Raw genomic sequence first — 9,880 nt, 5'->3', positions numbered from 1 at the left:
AAATAGCAAATCATAATGATTTGTGCTATAATAGTGATGGGTACTTTCGTGACATGAAGCATTATCCATAAACCAATTTACGGTGCTTTTGTAGGAAAAGAAGGGTTTCTTTGGGTTAAATTTCTCTTAGCTTAATTACATATATATATTTTTTGTTATCATTATTGATCTGATCTGTTATCATTTTGAATATGCATATATTTAGTGTTACTCTTAAATACTTTGAAAAGTTAATATGGTTAAATGTGAAGTTGACATTTTGTAAATTTTAGGAAGCTGTGCATTTTGAAAGGTGTAACTCCCCGGGAGCCTAAGAAAAAGTTAGGACGTCAGACTTGCTACCATGTGAAGGATATAAGCTTTCTACATCACGAGCCTTTGCTGGAAATACATAGAGCAATAAGAGTACATGAAAGAAAAATTAAGAAAGCAGAGGCAAAGAAAAACATTGAACGTGCAAAGAGGTTACGTGAGGAAACACCCAAACCCAAGATAGATAGGATTATTCGACAAAGGTTTGTTTGTTTTGGTTTTTTTCTTTCTAAATTTCAATTTGTCTTGTGGCCGGCGACAAATTTCCAATCTTTTTCTTATCATTCTTTGAATTATAGGTACCCAAGATTTGTGGATGCACTTGGAGAATTGGATGACTGCCTTACAATGGTACATCTTTTTGCAGCATTACCTGCGACTGAGAGCAAAAAAATTGATGTGGAGCGTGTGCATAAGTGTCGAAGGTATATGTACATGGAATTATAACAACTTTGGATTGATTTGTCATAAAGAATTTAGGCCTTTGTGCCTAAATCTTTACTTTGAAAATAACAACTAGGGGATTATATTTTTATATTAAAATCTTCTTGTCATTTACATTCATTTTCTTTTACCTTCTTATGCTGTAATAATATTTATCTTCTTTATTTATTTCATGCCTGTATTCTAGATTGGCGCATGAATGGCAAGCGTACATATCTCGGACTCACAGGTTAAGAAAAACATTTGTATCTGTTAAAGGCATATACTACCAGGTACTAATTGTGGCATTTGTTATGTTAATTAATCATAATTGTACATTTTATTGATTTATTATGTTGTTTGTGCAGGCTGAAGTCGAGGGTCAGACAATAACATGGTTAACTCCTCATTCACTACAGCAGGTTGTGTCTGATGATGTTGACATACCTACTATGCTTAACTTTCTGCAATTATATGAGGTCAGTTTAATTTCATGTTTGTATTAAGTGCCTTCATTTTTGATAAATAATCATGTAATTTAATTTAAATAGGTTCTGCCATAATAAGATAATAGATCTAAATATTTTAATCATGTAAGCATTTAATTTGAATAAGTTCTGCTGTGCTACCATCATCATGTGATTCATGTATAAAACAAATTTAGTTAGTCAACTTAAGTTCATATATTAATTGGTATGATAAACGTCTAATTTCTAATGAATATGCTACAGCCTCTTCTTGCTTTTGTCAACTTCCACCTCTATCATTCTATAAATTTGAAGTATCCTCCCATGCTCGATCCTCGCTTGGAGGCTTTGGCAGCAGGTACCATTTTCTCAACATTTATGGAATTTGGTGAACTTGAATTGCTGCAGAGATTTGATGCATCTGCCGATCAATTTTCTTTTTAAACTTTGTAGATCTATATGCATTGTCAAGATATGCCAATGCCGACAACAGACCCGCTATACTGAGTTCTGAATCTGAACAAGTGGGGAACAAGAAAGATGAGGCAGAGACTGAAAATGAAAAATCTGAACTAAGACTTGCTCAACTTCAGAATCAACTTCCTTCTAATGAACCCGGTGCACTAATGCACCTTGTTGAGAAAGCTGCAGGTGATGATGAAGAGGAATATGATCAAGAGACACGAGAATGCAAAAATCTCTTTCGAAATGTCAAAATCTTCTTGAGCAGGGAGGTAAGACCTTATAGCATTTGCATTTAATTTTTCAATATAAATTATTAGAAAATATAAAAAGTTGATATTTGGAATAGTGATGTTAAAAAAGGGCTACGTCTCAAAGTATTATACTTGGAAGTACTAACATATATAAAAATCACTTCACGATAAGACAGTTGAGTGGTTTACCCATTTTCTATTGGTTAATCAGTAATGTCTCATAGTAATGCCAATCAGGGTTGGGACAAACACTTCAACTATTATGACGAAACATGGTCACAGCATGGTCTTGTTTTCATTTTGTATTTGTGGAGTTTCATTGGTAAATTATATGTAGGTACCAAAAGTAAGCCTTTTCTGAGGCTTATGACATGCTCCTATATTGAAAAGCTGTTGATGCTAACAATTCTATGCCCATTAAAAACTTAGCCTTTATTGTGTGTATATTTTGACTTTGCCTGCATCTGTTGTGGTTTAATTGTTCAGGTGCCAAGGGAATCATTGCTTCTTGTTATTCCTGCTTTTGGTGGTAAAGTTTCATGGGAGGGAGAGGGGGCTCCTTTTGGGGAATCAGACCAGAGCATTACTCACCAGGTTTGTGATTTAGGTGACATAACTTTTTTGAACTTTGTTTTAGGTTCGCTTAGCTAATTCTTTCATTTCTTTAGATCGTTGATCGGGAATCACAAGGACATAGGTTCCTCTCAAGAGAATATGTTCAACCACAGTGGGTATTTGATTGTGTGAATGCACGCATAATTTTGCCAACAGAAAGTTATATGGTTGGAAGGTAACTTCTAATTCATCTGCGTTATAGTATACTGACTTCTCACCTCTGTTGTACAGTTTATAACCCCATTTAGCGTTGATTGTGGTGGTTTACAATTCCTTTATTTTACAATGTAGACATTGTTAATATATTGCTTCTCACCTAAATTAGTACGTGTGCCTCTGTTCTTTGGTAATTGATGTTGTATTATCTGTGACTATTTTTTAGGTTCATTTTATTTGTGATTATTTGGTCGGCATGTGCTAATTTTGGTCTGAGGAAAATAATTTGTTCTACAAGGATCATGATATCTTAATTTTTTGAAAAATGGATAATATTTTGCTAATTATAAATATAATATTTTAAATCTGGAAAAAAAACCACGTGTATATTAATACACATATACTGACAGTACATAGTCTCAGGCTGTGGCATAAATCTTATCGGTCATGCAGATTTTAGTGTAAATCTCATTAAAATATATAAACCCAACCACAGATAGTAAGTAGTGTCACATTTGATGTATTATTATTGTTGTTGTTAATTATTTAGGGTTGGTTTACTTTGTGAAAACATTGTGTTTTCATTTTCTGAAATGTGCTCATTTTACCATGATAAGAGACTCTGGAAGTGAACTAATGTCATAGAGAATGTGAAATGCCTAGTTAATGAAGACGCATTCCTGGAAATAAAGACCATAATTGACATGTTCAATTTTTCAATAAATGTAGACAATTGTTAACTTCAGTAGTCTCTTACCGTCTTATTAACAAGTAAAATAAATACAAATTTTAAGAAATGAAAATAGGAAAGGTTTTCCCAAATTAAACAGGCCCTTAGTTGTCATTGCCAATGCCAAGTCATCATCAATCATTCATTAACTTGAGAGACAAGATCAGAAAAATTCATCACTATGTTTGTTTGTATTTCCGCAAGAGTACCTTTTTTTTATATTCAAAGAAAAGTGTCTATATTAAAGAAAAACCTATCCTATCCGACTTTAACGAAATTTTTCTTGCAAAAATGCTTCTTTTATTAACAGAATTCCTCCACCGCACTTGTCGCCTTTCGTTAACTATGACGAAGAAGGGGCATATGTTCCGGAGTATGCAAAGACCATTAAACATTTGCAAGCTGCTGCCAGAAAGGAAGTCCTTCCACTTCCAGGTGTTGAAAAAGATCTGGAAGATCCTCAAAATCTTCTGGCTGACGGTATCATTGATCGAGCAGAGGCTAACGAAGCGGCTAAGAGAAAGCAAAAGGTATGCATACTGAGACATGAACGTTGCATATTGATTGGAGACTATCATTCTATGTTTACTTTGATATGTAAGTAATTACATTTCAATGGTTGTGTTGCAGATGATGATTCTAGAGAAGCAATACCATGAGGATTTGAAGAAAGAACTTCAGGGTGCTACATATACTTCAGCAGGTTCTACTGTTGAAAAAGAAACATCTACTGGAGTGATTCAGACAGCTGAACCAATGAACAATGGTCAAGAAAATGTTGATGATTTGACTAAACTTATGATGTCTCGTAAAAAGAGGAAGCTATTAGAAGCCATGCAGGTATGCCTCTTTTTGTATCCTCTGTATACAGATTTGAATTTCTTATTCATATTAGTTCTATTGTTTGTGTACTTCTTCTTTTCCTTTTCAAATTATCTATCTGAACTTGCCATTTGACTATTACTATTCTATTTAATCCATATTCCTATTTAACTGGTGGGAAAGTGGCAGGTTGTCTTGTAGTTACAATATAATATAATATTTTAGATGATGAATGTTGCCTTTTTTATTGGTTTTGATGTTCATAACTTTTGTTGTTGAAATGTGTCACTCAGATATCAAATGAGCGCAAGCAAGCTAAAAACGATCTTATTAAACACCGGAAAAAGAAAATTGATGAAGCTCAGAATCAAAGGAGTTGAAAGGATTCTGCGTCCTCAAAAGATTTCAGCTATATGCCATTTCATTTTGTTATATAGGTGCTAGCTGATTTAAAAGGCTAGTTTTCTTTTGTTGTTTATCAGTATAACTTATTTTATTTAGTATCTGTTCTTTCAGTTTTGGTAACAGACATGTTTTGGAAGGCCCAAAGAAAATTTTGATTTATTTTTTATCCGGCCAAATTTAAGTTATACCTTGATCTACTAGGGTGTGTAAGAAACTGATTAAATCTAGTGAACAATAAGCTAACTAGTTTGATTTGGTATTTGACTTTTAGAAGTTGTGAATCTCACCAGATATGAAATTAACTTAGCCTTGCAATTAGTATTACTGAAAGTTGATATATTCAGTTACTAATGAAATTTTTTAGAGTTATGAATAAATGGTTTCTGAGAAATTTCCAAATAAAATATATTTGAAAAATTAGATGTTTGTAAACTTTGTACATTTGATACAAGGTTTTGAATGACTTACTGGCTGTTTGTTAGAAGAAAGCGCTTGTCACCAGTTTGAATTTCCTACTCTGCATTTTGATTTTTTTTTTTTTCTAGTTGAATTAATAGAAAAAAGGGCAGCTTCTACTGTGTAGGATTTTTCTTTCTATTTGAATTAATAGAAAAAAGAGCAGCTTCTACTCTGCATGAACTACACATATGGCGCACCGTCCATCGCCACATAAGATCGTTAGATAACCGCAACTCCATTAATATTATCATGCACTAACGATATCAGATTTTTCCCACCACCTATATGCCTCAGTAGAATTAAATAATAAATTAAACGACGGAGGAACTATATTGTGAAGGAATTTGAAGTTCAAAAACCATTATTCATTTTGAGATTTCTATAAAAATTAATTGCCATGTTTATCTTTTTCTATCTATCATGTTGGTTCAATCCTTTGAATTTTCTATTTTTTAATTAGTTGCTTCCATTAATGGTAGCTCCAATTTTCTGGTTTCCATTGATCTATATCCCTAATTCGTACTAAGTTCGAGTTATAGTCAAGTGATTAATGATTTTCCAAATTGATCGAGGCATTTTGGCTCTTCATATCATGCAAACTTTATTCACAAATTTTGAAAGTTTTTGCTGAGTAAACTTGGAGAAATCAAATTTAAGGAATTGTACTGTGCACCCCCTACTTTTACCTCCCACACCCAATCATATGAAAAATACTATATTACCCTTAATTTCATGTATAAAATCCTCAAATAAATTCCACTTTCATTTTTTCACCCACTTCCTTCAAAACTTTGAAATATTCGAACTTGACCTTACCAAACATTTGAAAGTTTGAAAACTCCGAAATTAAAAAGTAAGACAAAACTCGAACATTTCAAATATTCGAAACTGTTTTTTACTAGATTTTTGAAAGTTTCTACGATGATGAAACTTTTGAAGTATATTTTTTCCATAAATAATGAAATTTTCGAAAGTTTCGTTGAATAAGAAAGTTTCGAAATACAGAAACTTTTGAAACTTTCGAAGAATATGAAAATTTCGAAATGCAAAACTTTCGAAATTTGTTCAGTTTCAAAAATTCGGTATTCATGGAAAGTTTCGAAATACATTTTGATTAGTAATAAATAGTAATAAAGTAATAGTAATACATTTATAGTAATAAATTTGATATCTAATTTCGAAAGTTTCAGTAATTTTTTAAAAAAAATTGAAAGTTTCGAGACTTCTCAAACTTTCGAAATAAAATTACTTCGAAGTATATGTGCTTCGGAAGTTTCAAAATCATCCAAACTTTCAAAGCTTTCTGGAAAAATACATTTTGAAAATTTCATATTCATTCAAAGTTTCGAAAATTTATGGAATATTTTCATTTCGAAAGTTTGGTATTTTTCCAAAGTTTCGAAATTAGTACTTTTTCTGCATAATTACATTTCGAAAGATGGGGGTGGAAAACTAGAATGAAATTTTTTTATATAATTTTATACAAATTAAACAAGGACAAAATTGTCTTTAAAAAAATTGGGGGGTGGGAGGTAAAATGGCACGGTACAAAACCCTCAAATTTATGATGTTCATGAAGATGTGATTGAAGTATGAGTAGTGATTGTGTGCAAGGATGAACGGATGTGAAGAACTCTTCACAGGAGGTATGATGGTTGTGGTGGTGACGAATATGACTAAGGTGGTATTGACTAACATGTGAAAGAAGACGGAACTTGTGGGGTCTTTGTCTGAAGAAAGTAAAAGATAAAATACTTTCATATTTTATTATTACAGTCCTAAGTTTATATAGGAAAATAAATTACAATCGTAATACTGAGTAATAATGGCAGAATCATAAAATTAAAATAAACATAATAATATAAAATAAAAGAAAATCAAATCTGATTTCTCTTGATTCTTCAACATGACCTAGTACAATAAGATATGCAGTTTTGCCATTAATGGAATATATTGGATCAACATGACCTAGTACAATCATGGATAAGAAATTGGAAATTTAAATTCTTGAGCATTCACAACCATACTCATTTGAAAGCCTTGAGGATCCAGAGTTTCAAGAAATGGGTGAAGTGACGGTGATCAAAGAAGTACGTGTGTCGTGTGTGTCGTATGCAGTTTGGCCATTGATGGGATATATTGGATCAACATGACCTAGTACAATCATGGTTGAGAAATTGAAAATTTAAATTCTTTAGCATTCACAACCACACTCATTTAAAAGCCTTGAGGATCCAGAGTTTCAAGAAATGGGTGAAGTGATGGTGATCAAAGAAGTACGTGTGTCGTATGCATTTTGGCCATTGGTGGAATTATATTGGATCAACATGACCTAGTACAATCATGGTTGAGAAATTGAAAATTTAAATTCTTGAGCATTTACAACCATACTCACTTGAAAGCCTTGAGGATCCAAAGTTTCAAGAAATGGGTGAAGTGATGGTGACCAAAGAAGTGCGTGTGTCATTCAAGATTGGGAGATATGAAGATGAAGTGTTATGTGATGTGACCTCAACGAAAACAAAACACTTGTTATTGAGACTTCTATGAAAGCGTGAAAGTCAAGCACACCATAATTACATCACCAACAAGTACTCATTTTTATTTAGTAATCGCAGATATATCATTATAGCATTAAAACAGGAAACTCGAGAGAGAAAAGATAAAGAGATAAAAAAAAAAGTAATGAAGAAAAGAAAGAGGTCGAAGAAAAATCTGAGAAAGAAGAGAGAAAATTAAGTAGAGGAAGGATGAGGTAGCGTCGTAAGTAAGTAGAGGAAGGATGAACGGATGTGAAGAACTCTTCACAGGAGGTATGATGGTTGCGGTGGTGACGAATATGACTAAGGTGGTATTGACTAACATGTGAAAGAAGACGGAACTTGTGGGGTCTTTGACTGAAGAAAGTAAAAGATAAAATACTTTCATATTTTATTATTACAGTCCTAAGTTGTTTATATAGGAAAATAAATTACAATCGTAATACCGAGTAATAATGACAGAATCATAAAATTAAAATAAACATAATAATATAAAATAAAAGAAAATCAAATCTAATTTCTCTTGATTCTTCAACATGACCTAGTACAATAAGATATGCAATTTGGCCATTAATGGAATATATTGGATCAACATGACCTAGTACAATCATGGATAAGAAATTGGAAATTTAAATTCTTGAGCATTCACAACCATACTCATTTGAAAGCCTTGAGGATCCAGAGTTTCAAGAAATGGGTGAAGTGATGGTGATCAAAGAAGTACGTGTGTCGTATGCAGTTTGGCCATTGATGGGATATATTGGATCAACATGACCTAGTACAATCATGGTTGAGAAATTGAAAATTTAATTATTTAGCATTCACAACCACACTCATTTAAAAGCCTTGAGGATCCAGAGTTTCAAGAAATGGGTGAAGTGATGGTGATCAAAGAAGTACATGTGTCGTATGCATTTTGGCCATTGGTGGAATTATATTGGATCAACATGACCTAGTACAATCATGGTTGAGAAATTGAAAATTTAAATTCTTGAGCATTCACAACCATACTCACTTGAAAGCCTTGAGGATCCAAAGTTTCAAGAAATGGGTGAAGTGATGGTGACCAAAGAAGTGCGTGTGTCATTCAAGATTGGGAGATATGAAGATGAAGTGTTATGTGATGTGACCTCAACGAAAACAAAACACTTGCTATTGGGACTTCTATGAAAGCGTGAAAGTCAAGCACACCATAATTACATCACCAACAAGTACTCATTTTTATTTAGCAATCGCAGATATATCATTATAGCATTAGAACAGGAAACTCGAGAGAGAAAAGATAAGGAGATAAAAAAAAAAGTAATGAAGAAAAGAAAGAGGTCGAAGAAAAATCTGAGAAAGAGAGAAAATTAAGTGCTTAGAAAAAAAATTGTAGATAGCCTCTTTGTAAAAGAAAAAGTGGTAAAGAAAAAGTTGTTTACCAAAGAAAACAAAAAGTATGAGGGAAAGATTGAAATGAAAATTGAAATATTCTCAATAGCTGAAGATGAGGTGAAGGGAGTATTATTTCCAAGGAATTTATTTATTTATTTTTTAATATAAAGATGTTTGTTTGACTACTAATGCTTACTCTTTGTTTAGAGGTGCTTATTCTATTTTGAAGGAATATGAAACAACAATCCCAAAAGAGGTACCGCAAAGATTCAAAAGAGTTGTGTTTGAACTAAAAAAATGAAGATAACTTACAAATACTAGAAATTCGAGGACTAAATTTAATGATATCTCTTTACAAGTAGAGTTAATTCAATAATGAAATAAAAAGAATCAAATTAATTTTGGTTGAAAATGTTATTAATGTGACATTAACTAGGCATTTCACATTCTCTACATTAGTTCACTTCCAGAGTCTCTTATCATGGTAAAATGAGCACATTTCAGAAAATGAAAACACAATGTTTTCACAAAGTAAACCAACCCTAAATAATTAACAACAACAACAATAATAATACATCAAATGTGACACTACTTACTATCTGTCGTTGGGTTTATATATTTTAATGAGATTTACACTAAAATCTGCATGACCGATAAGATTTATGCCACAGCCTGAGACTATGTACTGTCAGTATATGTGTATTAATATACACGTGGGTTTTTTTCCAGATTTAAAATATTATATTTATAATTAGCAAAATATTATCCATTTTTCAAAAAATTAAGATATCATGATCCTTGTAGAACAAATTATTTTCCTCAGACCAAAATTAGCACATGCCGACCAAATAATCACAA

At 32.2% G+C, this 9,880-nt stretch overlaps 1 protein-coding gene across 2 annotated transcripts in view; it reads left to right on the top strand.

Annotated features, from left to right (window-relative positions):
* The window catches only part of LOC101503158 (pescadillo homolog), a 9,050-nt gene extending 4,145 nt beyond the window's left edge, over positions 1 to 4,905 (top strand). The window contains exons 1-11 of one of the 2 annotated variants that reach the window (XM_004513843.4): positions 252 to 515; positions 612 to 737; positions 944 to 1,028; positions 1,104 to 1,214; positions 1,467 to 1,560; positions 1,656 to 1,936; positions 2,405 to 2,512; positions 2,587 to 2,708; positions 3,730 to 3,949; positions 4,050 to 4,259; positions 4,535 to 4,905. In XM_004513843.4, the coding sequence (XP_004513900.1) occupies positions 661 to 737; positions 944 to 1,028; positions 1,104 to 1,214; positions 1,467 to 1,560; positions 1,656 to 1,936; positions 2,405 to 2,512; positions 2,587 to 2,708; positions 3,730 to 3,949; positions 4,050 to 4,259; positions 4,535 to 4,621 (1,395 nt within the window). In that variant the 5' untranslated portion in view covers positions 252 to 515; positions 612 to 660 and the 3' untranslated portion in view covers positions 4,622 to 4,905. Of the gene's footprint in view, positions 1 to 251; positions 516 to 611; positions 738 to 943; positions 1,029 to 1,103; positions 1,215 to 1,466; positions 1,561 to 1,655; positions 1,937 to 2,404; positions 2,513 to 2,586; positions 2,709 to 3,729; positions 3,950 to 4,049; positions 4,260 to 4,534 lie in introns of those variants that run through there. The other variant, XM_004513842.4, reaches the window with a different exon arrangement.
* The last annotated feature ends 4,975 nt before the right edge of the window (positions 4,906 to 9,880 follow it).

The sequence above is a fragment of the Cicer arietinum genome, chromosome 3, assembly GCF_000331145.2.
Source record: "Cicer arietinum cultivar CDC Frontier isolate Library 1 chromosome 3, Cicar.CDCFrontier_v2.0, whole genome shotgun sequence".
NCBI classification, from domain to species: domain Eukaryota; kingdom Viridiplantae; phylum Streptophyta; class Magnoliopsida; order Fabales; family Fabaceae; genus Cicer; species Cicer arietinum.
Note: the sequence above shows the minus strand (reverse complement) of the source record. Positions and strands in the feature narration are given on the sequence as shown.